General features: G+C 57.3%; 1 protein-coding gene across 3 annotated transcripts; it reads right to left on the bottom strand.

Moving 5' to 3' along the window:
* Window positions 1–708: 708 nt before the first annotated feature.
* On the bottom strand, window positions 709–18,944 carry ACAD10 (acyl-CoA dehydrogenase family member 10). 3 transcript variants are annotated; one of them, XM_019486797.2, is made up of 20 exons: window positions 18,777–18,944; window positions 18,528–18,676; window positions 17,984–18,178; window positions 15,478–15,636; window positions 14,637–14,796; window positions 11,741–11,882; window positions 11,579–11,647; window positions 10,980–11,161; window positions 10,038–10,188; window positions 8,702–8,847; window positions 8,075–8,248; window positions 6,918–7,297; window positions 6,309–6,449; window positions 5,843–5,980; window positions 5,299–5,389; window positions 4,238–4,396; window positions 2,955–3,127; window positions 2,110–2,253; window positions 1,656–1,733; window positions 709–1,228 (listed from the first exon to the last, which is right to left on the bottom strand). In XM_019486797.2, exons 1-20 carry the CDS (start codon window positions 18,892–18,894, stop codon window positions 1,091–1,093), a joined length of 3,087 nt encoding a protein of 1,028 aa, XP_019342342.1. In that variant the 5' UTR covers window positions 18,895–18,944; the 3' UTR covers window positions 709–1,090. The 3 variants fall into 3 exon arrangements, with proteins under 3 accessions (XP_019342342.1, XP_059569364.1, XP_059569365.1); XM_059713381.1 differs by lacking the exon at window positions 1,656–1,733; XM_059713382.1 differs by lacking the exon at window positions 4,238–4,396.
* Between the last annotated feature and the right edge of the window lie 21 nt (window positions 18,945–18,965).

Genomic DNA, 18,965 nt, shown 5'->3' with positions numbered 1-18,965 from the left:
CAAGGGGCCGCGTTCTGGGCTCAGAGCTGCTGGTGTGAGCGGATGAAGTTGGGGAGCTGGGCTGCACTCCCACTGGTGTAAACGAGGCTGATTGTGCCATCGACCCCCCCCAGCTCCCTGACCCCCACAGTGTGACTGGCCCCGGGCCTCTGCTCCTGGCACACCCAGCACGTGCTGGGGCTCACCCCCATTCCCAGGCCCCTGCATGACTGTGAGAGGGCGCAGGACATCCCTGTTCTGACTGCTGGAGCCTGCAGAACGCAGGGATTCGACATGCCCAGCACAGCAAACACCTGCAGAGCCGGGGACGACCGTGTGGCTGGGAACACGCAGGGCAGGGAGAGCCTGCAATGATGCCTCCCCCCAGCGCCACAGCAGCAGGACTAGGGCACAGGCACACCCTCATCCTTACGAAGGTGAAGGCAGGGCAAGGTGGCACCTCAGAGACCAACTGGTTCAGAGAAGCATAAGCTTTGACAGCAACAGCTGATACCACCCTGCCCTGCCTTCTGCCCGCTGCAGACTGCCCCGGCTAAGTGCTGCCATCCTCATGGGCGAAGGGGAAGCCGTGCTACAGCTGTGGGTGCAGATGCCTCCCTGCTCCCCAGCTGATGGGTCCTGGTGGGAGAGAAAGGGGCAGTGCAGCAGAGAGGGCACCCAGCCACGGCAGGGTAGGGCCCCAGCTCTGCACCAACCAAGAGAGCCTGCTGCTTTCTGTACTGGTTTAATGTGTGCCAAAAGATTGGCCCAAAGCACCCTGACGTGAAGAGAGTCTTTCCACTGATTCTGGCAGGATGGAGACCCCCCCCCGGACCGGCTGCTGGTGTGACAGGGGGCACCGCTTCTCCATCTCTGAGGGCTGAACGCTTGCTGGCCCTGGACGTGGGGGAGGAGCGCAGAGCTGTGCAGGGCCCAGTGCACCCAGCCAGCTTTGCCCAGCTTGCAGACACCCCCAATATGCTCCTTCTGCCTAGAGGCACCAAGCACCAGCAAGCACACCACTACAGACAGGCATGCCTGCGCTCATCATAGCAAGCCCCTCGTGTCCTGCGTCCCCAGGCTGTCGCGGGGAAACGCCTCGCCCACCCGCTCACGGCGCCTGCAGCTCCAGTTTAGCGACTGTTGTCCTGTGAACCTCGTCGGGCCCGTCTGCAAGGCGCAGGGCTCGGGCCCAGGCGAAGAACTGGGCTAGCGGGTAGTCGCTGCTGAGGCCAGCCGCTCCGAAGGCCTGCAAGAAACCAGCAGGAAGGTGGGAGGTCAGGACCAAGCTGACAGGACCTGAGGGCAATAGCAGTCAGAGAGGGGTGGCCAGTGGCATGGGGGAAGCGGGATGGCAAATGCTATCGGCCCGGTGAGTCTGGGTGCCAGCACGTGGCTCCCAGCAGCAGAAAGTTCTGGCCTGGAGGCTGCAGATCCCAGACCGGGGCAGCGCAGGGGAAGGCAGGGCGCATGGACCTGTCTTGGTCCTGGCCCAGCGGGAGAGGTCTGGCACTGCCTCCCCAGGCCCCAGAGCCAGCAGATGGTGAAGAAGAGACAGGACATGTCTGCGAGCTGAGGAGCCGGACCCATGGCGCTCCAACCAGCTGCCCGCTTTACCTGGGCCGAGCCCTTAGCTGGGGAGGGGGTGAAAGAGGAGCACGTGCCCCTCTGCTCACCTGGATGGCACGGTCGGTGACGCGCAGAGCCATGGCCGGAGCCACCAGCTTGATCATGGCAATGTCCAGAGCAGCTGCCTGTGCACAGCCAGGAGAAAGCCCATTACTCCCCTCAGCCTGGCCTGCAGCCCTCTGCTGCCCAGTGCTGGACTCCCCGCACCCACCTCTGGCTAGACCACCTGCCCTGGGCTATCCTAGTCCCAGCCCTTGTCTGAGCCCAGACGGGCTGCACTGTATCAGCACTGCCATCGCGGCAGCACAGGGAGCGGACCCCCTGGCACATTAGCAGGGAGCCTCTGCTATGGTTCTGCGCAGGCCTCCAACAAGGAAAGCCATGGCCACAAGACTTGCTGGGCCAGCTCCTCCCTGCAGATGGGACACTGCAACGGGCCAGGCCGTTCCTTCAGGAAAGCCACCACCACCCACCTTGTCAGCCACCGCCACCGCCACCCACCTTGTTGCCAACGGTGTCCATGAGAAGAGCAGCCTTCAGGACCAGAAGCCGGGCCTGCTCGATCTCGGCCCGGGACGTGGCAATGTCCGCCAGGATTGTGCCCTGCTCTGCCAAGGGCTTCCCAAAAGCCACGCGGGACTTCACCTGTAATAGGCACACGGGACCGAAGTCCACCCTGAGCGCAAGGAGCCCTGGTCACTGCGCAAGACCGGACAGAGCAGAGCGGCTGCTGACAGGGCCTGGTGCAGCCCCCACTAAAGCCCAGCCACCTCTGGGTTGGGAACGGGGGAAAGGAGCCTCCATCCAAGTGCCAGGGGCTTTGGTTACCATCTAAGCCACGTGCCCCTGGTCAGCAGCAGCAGGATAGTTTCCAGCCTTCCCTACGTCTCTCCTCAGCCCTGCAGTGGAGGCGTCTGGTGCAAAGGAGGGACTGCCCGATGGAGATGCTGAGTGGGGAGCAGGGCTCAGGTACCCACCCTGGTGCTGGTGCCAACAGCAGGATGGGCTTAACTGGCCTAAAGCATAAGGAGCATGTGGTGACGCTACAGCAGCTTCCGTCTGGGGGCACCTGGGGATGGACCAACACGTGGAGGTGGTGGGGAATGAGAAGGGTTACTCCCTGGCGAGGAACAGGGAAGAAGCTGTGCAAGGGGCTTTGTCAGGGTGCACAAGCAGCTGTTCCACCTCAGGAGGGCAGATCACAGAGAAGTGAGGATGCTCTGCGACACTCCCCGCATGCGCCAGAGCGTAGACCTGCCCACGCTGGGACGCGGGAAGGCTGCGCTCCCACCACTGCTGTGGAAGGGACCGGGTACGGGCAGAGGGATGGTGCCGGCAACACTCACGCGTTCCTTCATGAGAGCCAGCGCCCTCTCAGCAAAGCCGATCAGCCGCATGCAGTGGTGGATCCGTCCAGGCCCCAGTCTCCCCTGGGCGATTTCGAAGCCTCGGCCAGGTCCCAGCAGCATATTCGCCTTTGGCACGCGCACGTTTTCAAATAAGATCTCCCCATGGCCAGCTGCAGGGACAGGCACAGAGCAGGAGAAGCTGGGGGGCCGCCTGCTACCAGGCTCGGGATTTCCTCCTTATTCTCCCTCTCTGCCTGCCCCACGCAAGATGGGGGGTGGGTGCCACGGCTTGCATCTCATGGGGCTCATTTGAAGTCCAAAGGGAAAACTCCCAACTGGCTTCACTAGGTTTTGAACTGGGCCGAAAGCAGAAGCCCCTGAAGGCCTGACACTGCCAGCAGCAGGGAGCCAGCGAGTAATGCTGCCCTCTCTGGTGAGCTCAAACGGGGAACAACTGGGTTTTTCTAGCGCTTGAACAAAGATTAAAGCCCAAGGCAAAGGTCCAGGAGGGGCCTCCCAGGTCTGCCACCTGCTCCTGCCACCAGCCCCAGCCACTCACCTGATCTGCACGCAGAGATTGCGAACAAAGAGAGTCAAATGCTGAGGTTGTTTTTCCTGTGGTTTCTCCCTGACAGGGGCAGGAAACTTTACCTAAGGTCTCAAGAGCTGAGCAAACAGCGGGTAGGATTTCTGTGGGGGCTAAGCAGCAGTTTGGTAACAAAACACCGTCTACTTGTGTCACTGACACCCCTCAGTAACAGAAGCGAGAGCCTTGTGTTTGCTTTAGAAGGAAGTAGCAGGATAATATGAGGGGGCAGGATTATCCTGCCACTCTCGCCCTGCACAATACGCTTGGGAGACGAGTCCTGTCACGCAAAGGCACAGAGAAGTCACGCGATTTGCCCATGTGGAGTCAGCGGCCAAGCTGGGGAGAGGACCCCCGAGTCCTGTACATACTAGGGAGAAGGGAGGGGTGTGTGACTGCAGGCTGGAGCTGGGGTCTTTGCTGGCCTGGACTTCAGCTTCCTCCTCAACATCATAGGGGAAAATAAGGCCCAGCTCCTAGGGGAGCTGTGAGGCTGCAAACCCAGGGATGCCCAGGATAAAGGTGGCTATCACAGGCATCACAGCATGTACCCTGGCAAAACCAGAGCCAGGCGCCTTTGTCGGCTGTGCAGGGGACTGTGATGCTCACACCCCGGGGGTTTCTGCAGGTGCCTGTGGTGGCCCGGGCAGAGCAGGAGCGGAGGACTAGGATGCACTCGGACTCCCTGCCTCACCTGGCGGGTCGTCCAGGCCATACACGCTGAGAGGCCGGGTGACGGTGACGCCTGGGGTGTCCATGGGAACCAAGAGCATGGACTGCTGCTTGTGGCGCGGGGCGCCAGGATTTGTCTTTCCCATAAACACGCAGAGCCGGCAGCGAGGGTCCAGTGCTCCTGCCGGAGGGAGAGAAAGCACGAGCCCGCCTGAAAGGTGCTGAAAACTTTAGAAGCCAAATCAAGCCTAGGGAGCTCCAGCCTTTTTACGGGAGGACTGCTGGGGCCAAATTTGGTACCCCAGGGTCGCATCCTGCCTTGGCTCATCAGCTAAGCACGTGGACCCAGCCAGGCTGGCCACAGCTAACTCAAGACATGGTTACTGTTCGGGGTGTTTGAGGAGTTTCAGGCAAGTGGGGAGGAGGTGGGAGCAGAGGGGCTCTGAAGAGTCCTTTCCCCGATACGGGGAAGCCGGTGAGAAGCCACACACTGAACAGTCCTCCCGAGGCCCAGAGATACAGTCCAGTCTCCGAGACCTGTCCAGACCCAGGCTGCTCTGCTCTGACCGCCAGAGGTGTTCACCAGTGCTGGCTGCGTCTCCTGTGCACCCGCCTGAGACCACCTGGCTCCCAGCCACGCCAAGCCCCTTGTGGACAGCAACCACTTGTGGTCCCTGCTGCCGTGGGCAGGGCCAGCACTGCTGCCTAGCAGAGAAAGCTCCGCAGGCCACATGCAGCTCCCCGTAGTTTCGGTTGGGTCCCTCCACAAAGGCTTTCCTTCCTCCAGACCAGCAGGAAGCTGTGGGTTGCAGTGTGGGTGCTTCTTGGAGAGGTCCCTACCTCAAGCAGCTTGCAGCAGCCACGAGTTTACCCAAAGCAGAACAAGGCTGTTGTAACTCTGTAGCTGGGTCTAGCAGAGCATGTGCAGAGACCACACGCTGGGCCTGCCGCAATGAGGCCAGAGGGCGATCAAGGTGCAGGGCAAACCTAGCGGGGTCCTGCACCTCAGCAGCTATCAGGCCAGCTTCATGCAATCAGGGGAGCCCCCAACCTGGGGAGGAAACCGCGGGCCTCGAAGCAAACCTGAAATCCACCACTTGTGCCCGTTGAGAACGTAGAAACCCTCTTCTTCCACAATGGAGGACTCGATGTTGGTGGCATCGGACGAAGCAACCTAAGCAAAAACGTGGCGAGTTCGGACATGCACCGGCATCCTGCTCCAGGCCACGAGCTGCAGGAAGCCCTTTCCCACCCTCGCAAAGCTCTGTGTTGCGGAGGCACCTGAAGGGCTGGAAGCCTCAGACCCAGCAAAGGAAGGAAGCGAATTTGCCTTGGAAGGGAATTGAGCCTCAGCAAATGAAAGTCCCTTCACTTCTGAATGGGGCTGTCCACTTGGCGGGGGGTGTAATTCAGTTTAACTAGCCCATTTCCCATGGTCACCTCCAGTTAATCTGGATTAAACTTTCCTGAGTGTACCCATGTGGACAAGGCAGGCACAGAGCTCTTGCAGTCCCCCAGCCACCGCTGAAACTGCTTGCCGGGAGGCCACGACAGTCATCGATGGCCAGGGTGGGACCAGCCCCTGCCTGAACAGAGGGGCTTCCCCCCGTCCTGCTGCAGCACTGACCTGTGGCTCCGTCATAGCAAAGCAGGAGCGGATCTCCCCATCCAGCAGAGGCTGCAGCCAGCGCTCCTTCTGCTCCTCTGTCCCATATCGCAGCAGCACCTCCATGTTCCCGGTGTCAGGGGCTGAGCAGTTGAATATCTGCAGGGGAAAAGCCCAGCACTGGGGTCACATGTATGGGAACGGGAGCCTGCAGATCCACCCCGAAGCCCCCAGCTGCCTGCAACTCCTGGACCACCCCATCCAAGCACCAGGAGCTGCTGCCAGTTGGGCAGCAGGAGACTGATGCAAGCTCCAACCAGACTGAACTTCCAGCCAGGAAACTGGGCAGCCCCCGGGCCAGCACAGGCCCCTCCAAGCAGCATGCATGTTCTTAGCCAGGAGGCTGGGAGGACTCCTTGCTGGGGACACCAACCAGGAGTCCCTCGGCCAGGCCGAGGGCTAGGGACTCCCTGCTCAAGGCAGGTACCTCAGGTGCGTGCAGAGACATCCCCATAAGCTCGCACAAGTGGGCGTACTCCAGGTTGGTCAGGCCTGCTCCATATCTCACTTCTGGGTCAGTCTCCAGGGGTAAGAACAGGTTCCACAGCCCTTCGGACTTGGCCTTTCCCTGAAAAGAAGAAATCAGGGTGACACGAGGCACGGTTCCCCTCTGGACCCCCTGCCCCTTCAGAACACCATCCGAGCAGGAAGGGAGGGTGTGCTTTGGGCACGGGCAGAGCTCAGGGCCGAATGCTGCCCTTCCCATTCATCGAGAGACAAGCATCACACAAAGCAGGGCCATGAATGGGGCTCATCCTGCCGCCAGCCCACAGAAGCCTTCATGCCTGGACTTGGCCTGGGATCAGGGTCAAGCTAGGTCCATTCTGTCATAACAAAGACCCTGCCACCAGAGTGCAGCTGATGGGGAGAACCCAGCTCCCAGCTCCCCCTCTGTTAGCTGCACAACCAAGATCTGGTCAGGACACAGGGCAGCGTTGGCTCAGAGATGGCTTGGGGGAAGACAAAGGCAGCGAGCACGGCATCCTGGAGAGCTGTACTTTGAGGAGTCGCTGCTCAAAGCAGGAGCATCACTGACCTTCAGTTCTTCCACGAGAGGGTGCGGGGTCCACCTTGTCTGCGACACCTGGTGGTCCCTCAGGGCCTGCTCGGCAGGATAGACATGGGCATCCATGAATCTCCTCAGCCTGCCATAAAGATCCTGTGCCCTGCCAGAAAGGCCCTCGGGAGAGAGAATCAGATGGGCCGGAGCTGAAGAGGAACGGGGCACGGTGACATAGCTCCTCCTGGGGAATGGCCCCTGCCAGGCCCAGGTGCTGTAAGACCTCCCCGACGGCGTCACAGGCGGCATGGCTTTAAACACCCGGAACCCTTCCTTCGTGGCGAAATCCCATGCGAGGTCGGCCATGGACTCGGCCTGCTTCCCGCCACTCTCTGCCGTGGCTGAGCTTGCCTGCCCTGTGTGAAGCAAGCAAAAGCATTGTCCTCTGCTCAGAGATCCACAGTGCAGACCAAGGCGGCAGCGCCCAGACCAGAACATGCCCTACAGAGTCCAAAAGGGACAAGACAAGAATACCGCCTTCCCTCAGACAAAACACCAGGCCCCTGGGCCTCCTGACAGGCTCCCACCAGCTCCCCGCAGGGACAAGGCCCGAGCAGCCCAGGGAACAACCCAGGAGAACCAAGACCCTTGAGGTTTAGCAATATGCACAGTTCCTGCTCCACTGACAAATCACACCCTTTGCAAGGGCAGCTCCCTACTGCTGGGGGTCACCCCATAGGAGATGCTGCTGGGAGGGATAATGTCCCTGCCTCCCCGTCTCGCCTATGGGCCAACCGTGCTGCCTAAACTGAGTCCCCCCCATTTGAGTGTGGTCTCCCTTCGACTGGGGAGAGTCTGGCCAAGGCCAGGACGGCAAACCCCTGCTCCCATGACAGGGGTCCATGCAAAGCAGTCAGCATCTGGTTTGTATTCCAGGTGCCAGGCCGGGCTCAGCCTGAGCAAAAACCTATCCCCACATGACTCTCTCAGCAGCAAGGCTCCCAGGGGGAGATGGTGGAAAGGAGGGACTAGAATCCAGCCCTCCGCTCCCACTCTGGACCTGAGTTTGCCTCTCAAGCCTCCTGCCTTTGTCTCCAGATGCCGGAGCTGCTCGAAGTTTGGCATGGTGCCCTCTTGTGGCAAAAGCCCGCTGCACAAGCTACCGTGCTGATGCCGGAGCTCAGCGGCCTCACCAGTGAGCGAGCGCTTGTAGACGCCCTGCAGGATGGCAGCCACTCTGAAGAAGGAGAAGGCCATGTAGAAGTTCCAGTCCTCGATGGGCGGGATGCCCATGTGGCCACAGTACGTATGGAAGTGCTCCTCTGCCGTGGGGATTCCCAAGTGTGTCAAATCGCAGTTGCCTAGACCTGAAACAGGAATAGAGTGGCACCATGACTCGGCCACAGAGTGGAGCTGTAAGGCCAGGCTTCTGCTCTAGAATCCCAAAATTTGGGGCATTTTCCTCCCTTGGAGGGTAGAAAACCACACACCACAGGCCCAGACCAGCTCTAGGGAGTCGGCTTATGCCTATGCTGCTAACAGCACATTCAGAAGGGGCTGGACAAGTCTCTCCAGGGACTTGGAACAGAGAGAGAGCGGAGGATGAGAAGGACGAGTCCTTTCCCCCATTTCCAGCCAGGTGCTGCGGACACCAGCCTGTCCATTCCTGCTTCCCAGGTCTGCGTTTGCAGAGGGCAAGAGGAGATGTGATCTGTGCCCAAACATTGTTGTTTGTTGGGCTTTGCACAGTTCCCTTCTCAGCACGGAGTTCAAAGAGCTCCTGGGATCTGGGGACCGCTGCTCACATGTGCTCACTGTACCTTTGAGCAGGCTGAAGCTAGATGGCAGATAGTGAGCCATGCAGCTATAGGCCACATCTGAGATGGGGTCTCCCAAGGTGGAAAGCTCCCAGTCGAGGACAGCAAGGACTTGTGGCCTCTCTGGGTGAAAGATCAGGTTATCCAGCCTGGACCAGAAAGACAAGGAGCTAGGGAAAAGTTGTTGCAGGAAAAAAAAGCCCAACTCACTAGGGAGAGCTGCATTCCCCATAAACAGGTGTCCAGGAGCTCTGTGCAGTTGGGGGCTGTTCCCAGTCACCCCTCCACCCCCGGCAAGTGATGGGCAGAAGAGGTGCTGTCTGTTAATGATTTGGGTCCCTACATCGCTGTTTGTTGGGCTTTGCACAGTTCCCTTCTCAGCACGGAGCTGAAGGAGCTCCTGGGATCTGGGGACTGCTGCTCACATGCAAAAAACCCATTCAGGCTGGTTCTGTTTAGCAACCGAATGGGAAACCGTAAAGCCCGAGCACAGATAAGCATCAGTCTGCCAGGCGTATCCGCCCTGCCCCACCAGCCCCCAGCCCCGCCTGTCAGGTCCTGACAAGGCAGGCGAGTGGCAGCTGTCCGGTCAGGGGCAATGGGAGGATAGGAAGGGACAGTAAGACGGTGGCATCTTCCGCCCGTATTACACACAGGAGCTCCAGCAGAGGGCACCAGTGCCCACGCCAGCAACGAGACAAGTCAGGATTTTGCTCCATGCCCAAAGTAGCAACGTCTAATGACAGAAGCCAATTGCACCGTGAGCTTCCTGCTTTCTGGTGTCATGCCCCCAAGGGTGGCGACCTCATGTGTCACATGAGGCATGGGCAAGCTCATGCCCTGGGTCACATCAGGCTGCATCCAAACACTGATCTGTTCTACCCGTCAATAATTCATGTGATGCCTCGTCATCCCTAACTACAGGAAGTGGAGCAGAAACTAGCTTCCAACCCCAGCCTCAGGTCTCTGTTCAGCTGCTGTCACCAGCCAGAGAGAGACCCCAGTGTGTGGATCAAAAAGCAAAGTGGGGACAAGACCCCTGGGGTCTCAACTTCCAGCTCCTGCCTCGAGCTGCTGAAGTCCACTGCCCTCCGGATGGGCTAATGGGGAGGAACACTCATGGCCCTGAGCTGACTGCAACTTCTCTGTGCTCTGCAATGTTGGGTTGCAGAGATGTCTGTCTCCAGAGCACTACACCTCTTGATGGCCCAAGGAAGCCGGGGCGGATGCAGGCTCCCAGGTGCTGAACACACATATGTACAACAGGCCTTGGAGGTGCCACACTGCACACACACTGTCCTGCCCTGCTTACATATGGGCACTTGCTACCAGGTTGTACCTGAAATCTCCATGCACGAGAGTGACTTGGTGAGCCTGGGGGAGGTGCAAAGGGAGCCATTCGATGAGCCTCTCCATGGCTGGGATGGTGTGCGTTTCCGTGGCTCGGTACTGCTTGGTCCAGGTTTGAACCTGCCGCTGAACGTAGTTCCCTGGTGCGGAGGGAACACAGGCTTTGAGCACAATTATGCAAAGTGGGAGGCTGCTAGAAACAGCTACAGACCTGCTGGAAACCCTCCCAGAGCCAGTAAAGCTGGCCCACCTCCAGCCAAATGATCAAGCATTTCACTGCTGCCACGGGCCAGGGCCAGCCCTAGCAGAGCTGGGGAAAGCTCCTGGTGGCCCAGGCTATGGCAGGGCCAGGGAAGCAGGGATGTCTGTCACCTTCCTGCGACTCTGCAGGATGAAGCCGCAGCCAGACAGGGCAGGACGTGGCACAGGAGCTCTGGCCAGGTGCTCCATAGCAAGGCAGCCACGTTGTTACTGCCTCAGGAGGGGAGGTCACTTCCTGTAGTGTTGCTCTCCTGTGGCACGGGGTTGGGGTGCCACATTCGCACCTGGGCATGGGGTCAATCTCTTGCGGGGACGGGGGTGATATTCTGACTGGTTACAGAACCCCGCGGCATGAAACAAAAGACCAGCTCCGCGTCCTGGCTCCCAACTCGGCAGGAACCGAGCCCTCGAGATAGCATTGCTGAGAGCTCAAAGAGCCCTGTCGCGGACAGCAAGGCCCAAGCACTGGTAGGATGCTTGGACGACTCTGCAGAGATCGCAGACCTCTGAAGCATCCCCAGCAGCTGGGAGAGGCGGCTCCGACGGGCCTGAGGACCAGTCCCACCTCCTCTGCAGCTCCCCTGCCCCAGCGCTGTCCAGATCTGGCCCATGTCCCCAACACAACAGAAGGCCATGCCAGCACCCCAATGCCCACGGGTTTCCTTCTCACCGTGCTTCCCATAATCCTCCAGTCCAGCTGCTTTGAGGTCCACGCTGTGGATCTGAGCAAGGACTTGGTTCATGGCAGCGTAGATGGCCCTGCGCTGGCTGGGCTCCAGCCCGGGGAGGGAGGGGTCCTTGTAGATGTGGCCGGCGCAGTACTCCATCAGGTAGAACGGCGTGCCAATGATGCTGGGAGGCAGGGGAAGCAGAGGCCTTTTAGTGACTGTCCTTTGGGACTCTCAGTGCTCCGAGGTGGCATCAGGGCAGGAGCGAGATCAGAGGCTCTGGGGTGCCTCTGAGGCCCCCTCTATAGGTAAAACCTCGCCTCCATCCTGTTCCAAAGCCACATCCCTCACCAAGGCAGGAACAGCAGCCATTCTGTCTCCACTGTCATCCACAACCTCTGTGGGCAAGCCTGATGTCCCTCTGCTTCCACAGCAGTGCCCGAGTCCTAACAGCTGCTGTCCATGCACATCCCTCTGCCTGACTGGGACTGTGGCCTCCCTGCCAGGGCCATGAGCTGCTGTCTCCTGCACCCCGTCATAACCCGGGTCCCCACGGCAGCTGCTGTCCCACCCACAGCTGAGCTGCGGAGAAAACGCTCACCTGGAATCTTCGCAGAGGGCCAGCGCTCGAGGGACAGGCACGCCGGACTCCGCCAGCGCCCTCAGCACCCTGCCGGGACAAGCAGCGGTCAGTGCAGAAGGGCTGAGTCCAGAGGGAGCCCTCCCATGTTCCCCCATCCAGGTGCGTACACCATCTTCTCACCTGTACTCTCTCTCCACAGCATGCGCGGATGGGAGCAGCTTGCCTGGGGGCTTCTTCCTCAGCACTAAGCGGCGGTCCCCGTACTCCACGTAGTACGTCGGGTTCGACTGGCCATGGCTAAACTGCCGGATGAGCAGAGAACCTGCAAATTCCAAAGCAGAGGCCTTGTGGAAAGCAAAGAACAGGAGCCTAAAATGGCCAGAGCCGAGGCTGAGCATCGCTGACTTGAACCAAAGGCCTGCTGAGGACCAGGATGCTCCGGCTGCAGTCTGGAGGGGGGAGGCGCACTCAGTCAGACTTAGCAAAGCTAACGGGTTGGGGGCTGTGTCCCAGGCAGAGCTTGCTGCTGCCTCTTGGGTCTGTATCTCTGTGCCTGGGTTACTGCAGTGAGCTCTCTCGCGCAAGGGGCTGTACGCTCGGCCCAGACCTGCAGGGCACTGACTTACACAGGTAGCCAGAGGGCCGCCTGGAGTCCTGCTGAAGTCAAGGCAGGGCGTCTGGGAGCCTGGGACTGCTCTGTGTTCTGCAGGGGCTTTTCTGCTTGATCCCTCTGCATGGCTGTGCCTCCCCTAGGCCCCAAGCCTGTGCCCTGTGCCACAGGAACCTCTCTGCCTATTGCCAAAGGGGCAAAGGGAGACAGCTCCAGCAGCAGCCCAGGCCAGCTCCCTGGTGGAGGTCTGCAGCTGCTGGTGAACTTTGAACCTTTCGTTACTGGCCTGGCTTCCCTCCCATCTTCCACTTGCGCTCCAGTGATTAACTAGCAGCCCCGATTACTCCGATTCAGTAAGCTGCTGTGAGTGCTGTCAGCAAGAGTTCTTCACCAGCTTAAAGTGCAGTCAGCGTGAAAAGGGAGAGGGTGAAAACAGCCCCTCCTGACTTAGTTCCCTGTGAGTTCTTGACCAGTGCTGCTGGCTTTAAAGACAAAAAGCAGGGGTTTTGTTGCATCTTATTCCTACTTTGCCAACGTGGGCAAGAGAAATTCATAGACAGGCCTGCCAACTAAAACCCCACTGCAAAACCCTGGTGGTGACAGATGATACAGGAACTAATTTATATGTATACAATCCAGTTAGTCTATAAGGTGCACATCTACCCAGCCTTCTGCCTGATGGCAGACTAACATGGCTACCTATGTCTCTCTGATATCTGGAGCCAGGAGACTCCATCATGGCTCTGATCGGTGAGAAAACTCATGTTTTTATGTGAAAACCGAGCACATCTGATCTGTGGTTTTTCTGAGTCACTTTTTGGAACAGAGCAGAAACGTAATGGACTCTCATTTAGGTAACACTGGTGTCTTTGTTTGGCCAAAGCCTCTGACCCGTGAGGTTATAGCATCTAAGTCAACGATCCCCTGTCCTTACATTAAGGCTCAGGGGTGATCTGATGGCCACCTATAAGTTCATCAGGGGTGACCACCAGTATCTGGGGGAACGTTTGTTCACCAGAGCGCCCCAAGGGATGACAACTAGGTCAAACAGTCATAAACTACTGCAAGACCGTTTCAGGCTGGACATATGGAAGAATTTCTTTACTGTCCAAGCCCCCAAGGTCTGGAACAGCCTGCCACCGGAGGTGGTTCAAGCGCCTTCACTGAACACCTTCAAGATGAAACTGGATGCTTATCTTGCAGGGATCCTACGACCCCAGCTGACTTCCTGTCCTTTGGGCAGGGGGCTGGACTCGATGATCTTCCGAGGTCCCTTCCAGCCCTAATGTCTATGAAATCTATGAATTAAACTGTAGTGAGAGTCTGGAAATCAGGGGCAGATGAAAGAAGCAGAATAGGCACTGGTTTTGGAATAGTTACAAGGCACAAGGACTTCCTGAAGGTTTTAAAAACTGGTTGGCTTTTTTTAAATCCAAACTAATCCTGAGCTTTTAAAAGTGTCTGGTTTGGTTCAGGTGCCAGGGATAATGGGCAGTGGGGAAAACAAGCATTTGGGCCTTTTCTATGAACTGGTTCTCCAAGCCAACTATCAAAGAGAGACCAGCTGTCAGCAGAGACTCAGCGTTTGAGGTTCTTAAAGCCCAGTGCCAAAGGAAACATTGTCGTGATTTGTTTTGACATTGAAATGAAAGAGGCATTTTTTTTAAAGCATATCCCTGCAACGTTCACCTTCCACATCTCACACAATCCAGCCAGGGCTTGAAGACATGGAAGTGAAATGGGCTGGAAACAACAGCAAAGTTTCCCGGTCTGTTTACGATGCTGCAGCAGAGTGAAGTAGCCGGTTAAACAACCTGCCTGAATCATAAAAGGGAAATGATAGACGCTGAATTCTCTCTCAGAATAGTCCACATTGTGGTTAGCAGCATAGCTACAGCAAGTGGTCATATTTAAATGACAGTGGATCTGGCACTGTTGCTTTAAAACCTGCCTTAATCTAAGGCTTTCTAGATGACAAGGCACTTTCATTCTGGTCCCAAAAGGCAGTCCCAGAGCTGCGTGGCCATGGCAGCGACTGGAATCCCCTGGCCAAGCAGTGAGCGCCTGCCAGCAGCATCAATCACTGGTTCTTACCCATTAACAAGGGTTGAGCAAAGAAAACCCCACTCTAATAAATGCCATTTAGAGGCCTTGTACCCAGAGGCTTCTGGCCAGGCCGCACACCCCTCTGCACTCCAGCTAATCATGGTGCTGGCAATTAGAATGAGGCTAATTCCAACGTCTGGAATTAGAATGAGGCAGAATCACACATGAGATCTCAGAAAGCATTACCGAGAACGCTTCAAACAGACCAGCCTTTTGAAAAGAGTATGAAAAGGTGCTCAAGTCATGAGAGTGCTTTGTTACATCCCAGTAGTCAGTGTTAGGATTGTTACACACCCGTTAGTCTTGTGCAGGAAAGAGACAACAAATCTTTAGGGCTGTAGGGCAGGAGAGTTGTGATACCTGTTGTGTGGCTGCCTAGGACATTTTCCAGGTACTTCTGCAGAGGCACTTGTGGGATTTCCATGGTTGGCCTCACAGAGCGAGTGAATGGAACAGCCCCCCGCAAAGGGAAACCCAGGAAGTTTTCTAACTCTTTGAGAGCCACTTCTGGATCATCGACCTGATATTGGGGCAAGAGGGAGGGTTAGGTTGTAAATGGGTAAAAAACTTCCAACTGTTTGGTCCATATGGGTCATTTGGGACGACCACGCGCTGAAGGCAAAACTAAGGCTACTTTAGTCTCCTTTGAGCACCTGTTCTTTCCATGTGTCTTCTCTGCAGCCCTTTAAGCCCTTCCCCTGGAAGACAAAAAGGCTTTGCACTGCAAATACAGGCTGGGACATGTGTGTGAATGTCCCCAGAGAGAGGGCCAGAGGGAAGCAGAACTCGGTCCTTCCAGGGGTCCCATCCTCCGTCTCCACCTCCCTTCTCCTCAGCAAAACCCTCTTTCACCCTGTAAGCCAATCAGCCCCCACGCAGCTCGCTTCCAAAGTGAGGTCAGTCTCCCAGGCCTCTGTTGGGTAAATTTTGTTCTTTCCCAGGCGAGGAGCTGAGACGCAGAGAAGATAACTAACATGCACAAGGCTGTGCAGAGTTGGAGGCAGAGCGGGGAATGGAGCCTGAAAACTCAGACCCTGACAGTGAACCCTTGTTCAGCCTTGCAGCGACAGCGCTCACTTGCCAAACAAAACTATGGGCATGGGCAGCGAATGAAATACCGCAAGTCTGGCTAGACTCGGGTAACCATACGCAGCCCATTCAAGTCAAACCCCCAGGTGGCTGTGCCAGTGCTGCTCTGTACCTTCAGTGTGTTCATGCCAAGCTGGGCTGCCGCTTTCAAGTTCTGGCCAATATCATCCAGGAAGATGGATTCATTTGGCTGGATGCCCAAACGCTCCAAGCACAACGTGTAGATACGAGGGTCTGGCTTGCATATCCCTTCCCGGCAGGACTCGACTATCTACAACAAAAACCAACCATGTTGGAAGCGGTTCCACAAAAAGCCACCACAATTCCTGTTCACGAACGTCAGGGAAGTTGTAAGAACAGAGGGCACGAGTAAGTGTGAGACTCCTGTGTAGCACAATGAACAAGGGGCAGGGTGCTGGCAGGGCTGTGCTCGCTGTCATCCTTACAGGGTGGGAAGGAACTGACCCAGGCAGCTGAATGAGTGTTTTGCTGCCTCTTGCCTCAGCTGGGACAGTGCCAGATAGCACAGGTTGAGCAGCACCAACCAGTTCTTGCTGGAGAGCCATCAAGGAATATGGCTGTGAATAGACACGGTGGATGGTCCTCTTTCCCCCAGAGTCAGTGCTAAACCAGCAGCTCATGTACTGCTGTGAGAGGAAATACAAAGTACAGTCCTGACTGTGATACTTATCAGCCATCCCAGCGGTAGAGACCTTAGGCCCAGGGTTTCTGACCCCCTTCTAATCTAGAGAAGAACATTTGTCTCCATCAATTCCCACTCTGCTTAGAATTGAATGCAATATTAGCTTATTGCTTAGAGACCACATTGATAGGCACTGCAGAAAGAGAGCTAAGGCATACATTCTCCTTCACTTCCTGTCCTATATTAGTATTGCCTCATGTTGCCGGAAGCTGTTATACAGCAACCGCATTTCACAGGTGGTGACATTTCATTGCAGGGTGTGTTCTGTGCACAGGATATGGAGTCATTTCTGTGCTCTGAAACTGTGTGGAAGAAAAGGCATTACAGAAACAGAATACAGCATTAGAATAGGGTATTTTAAGAGGCCAGTTTCGCTATGAAAACTGAACAGAAAATAATCCCTATGTTAACAAGGTGACTTTTCTTCACACACGCTTTTTTTCCCCCTGCCTCATTAAGGCTATAAAACAAGGCCAAACTTTTAGAGGTCTGCTGGCGCACACAGCAAAAGAGGACTGTGTTCAAGGTTATGTCATTCAGAAGGGGCTGAACTGAAAGTACCTAAACTTTCCTCTTAATGTATTAGGAGTAGATCTGAAAGAATAGGGCCACATCTAGAGTAAGCCGAATAGTTCATCTAACCGGAGAGCACTCATGATTGCCCCGAGTAAACGTGCGTGAACGAGGTATAACTTGTGGTTAAAACAAACGTGAGGAAACAGTGAGTGCAAAGGTCCCTGCCGAGCCCGGAATGTGCTGAAAGCTCAGACAGGTTTAAAATGACAGGCCAGCAAACACCTGATTATTGACTTAGGTCTAAAAAGACAAGCCACAAGGCAGCTAAAATGATCGTGAAGCCAAGTGGTTAACTGAGAGCCAACAACAAGGAAGGCTCCTGTCTGAAAATTGAGGAGCAAATGTTCTAGCAGCCAGCGCGTGGTGGAGGAAAGATCACTGTCTTCGTACACGACAGCCATAGTTCAGAAGCATCCAATAGCTCCGACCTCACAAAGCTGCCCACGACCCGGCACGGTGCCTGCATTAGCTTACCCCGCAAAGGAGAGCACATTCATGTAGGACTGATCTATCCCTCTTCATCCACGCCAGGGCCAGGCCTTCTACCTGCCTAGACCGAATCTTGGATTCTGGGACACACAGCGGCAACCTCCAGTGGGGAAAAAACCCGATATGCATATGCAAAAGTCCAGCGTGCTGACTCCCCACAGCCCACTCAGCTCCTGCACTAAGGGCAGAGGCTTGCACTGTAGCCACAATGGTCCTTTCTCTCCCCTGGGAAGATGCCAGCTGGCCAGCTATGGGACACCACACCAGGCACAGCCTGTATGTCACGTGCAATGTGCTTTCAGACCGATCGAGGTGGAGAGTGCTTCAAAAGGGTAAAAGTGCTAATTCATAGATGTTAGGGTCGGAAGGGACCTCAATAGATCATCGAGTCCGACCCCCTGCATCAGCAGGAAAGAGTGCTGGGTCTAGATGACCCCAGCTAGATGCATATCCAACCTCCTCTTGAAGACCCCCAGGGTAAGGGAGAGCACCACCTCCCTCGGGAGCCCGTTCCAGACCTTGGCCACTCGAACTGTGAAGAAGTTCTTCCTAATGTCCAGTCTAAATCTGCTCTCTGCTAGCTTATAAAGCTTTTCATCTTCTGCGCCTCTTGCACGGTACATAAGCAGAAGCAGGTCTACACAGTACGCCGGCGCTTTGCGACGACCCACTGAAAACGTAGGCGCCCGCTACTCCCTAAAACCCGCTCGGTGGGTCTGTTACAAGAGCCGTGCCTCACACGTCGCACTAGCGCGCGAGGCGTTGCTATCACCACTGTCGTTAGCTCGGCACCTGCCTCTCCAGTATCGCGCCGGGTGCCTTTCATACGTCCGAGCACATTTGGGCTTACCACATCAAACTGCTTTCGGTCGAGGGGCAAGAAGCTCGCGCCGCTGCGCAGGTAGAAGTTGTTGCTCAGAACCGCTGTCTTCAGGCCCTCTGCCCGGATGCGCCGTATCGCTTCGGTCATCGCGGGGAGCTGCTGTGACATCTCTTTGCTGGTGAGGTCGGAGAGAAAGGAGTCCACCGGAACGGGGGAGCCTGTCTGAGGAGCGAGAAACACCCCCCAAACGCTCATCAGCCTCTTTACAGAGAAAATAACACTTGCCTCTCCCTGTAACAGAGCTCGCCGCCTACGCTGCTCGCGCTACGGCGCCCGGGAGCTCCTGCGGCGACTAGCTCTACAGGGGGAGGTGCCGGCGTCCGGGGACGACGCTAGGACGGGAAACAGCTCGCAGCTCCTTTATTTCTCGACCCGCCCGGTGACACGAGGGGTGCCGACGCCGGGAGCAGCGTGAAGCCTGCGGCGCGGCGGGCGCGTGCTACGGCGTCTCTAGGGTTTACGGAGGCCGGAGAGAGGCGTTAAGAGGCGGGAAGCGGGGCGGCGGGCTTACGATGTCGAAGCACTGGCGCGCGAAGGCTCGCACGAACTCGTCCGCCGTCAGCTCCCCCCGCATGTACTTCATCCAGGGCCGGTCGTGCCCGCCGCAGGCCACAGCGCGCCGCACGGTGCCGGGCGGGACGCCGTTCCGCACCTCCCAGTCTGCGCGGCGAGGAGGTCGTGGTTAGCCGTCCCCGTCCAGCCCTGCTGGAGACCGGCCGCCCCGGGTGGGGGGGGGGAATGACGGGGGCCGGGCACTCACCTCGGGCGCACGCGTACGGGGAGGGCAGCAGCACGCCGCCCATGTCGAAGACCACGGCGCGGCAGGGGCGGGCGGCGCGGCGCGACCCCCAGACCTGCAGCAGCCAGCGCAGGCCCATGCTGCGGCCTGCCCGTCACCAAGGCAACCCCGTGACCTTTGCCCCTGCTGGCGACTCTCGCGAGAGCACAC

Source organism: Alligator mississippiensis, chromosome 10 (genome assembly GCF_030867095.1).
Source record: "Alligator mississippiensis isolate rAllMis1 chromosome 10, rAllMis1, whole genome shotgun sequence".
NCBI classification, from domain to species: Eukaryota; Metazoa; Chordata; order Crocodylia; family Alligatoridae; genus Alligator; species Alligator mississippiensis.
The sequence above is the reverse complement of the archived record's forward strand: the minus strand, read 5'-3'. Positions and strand labels throughout refer to the sequence as shown.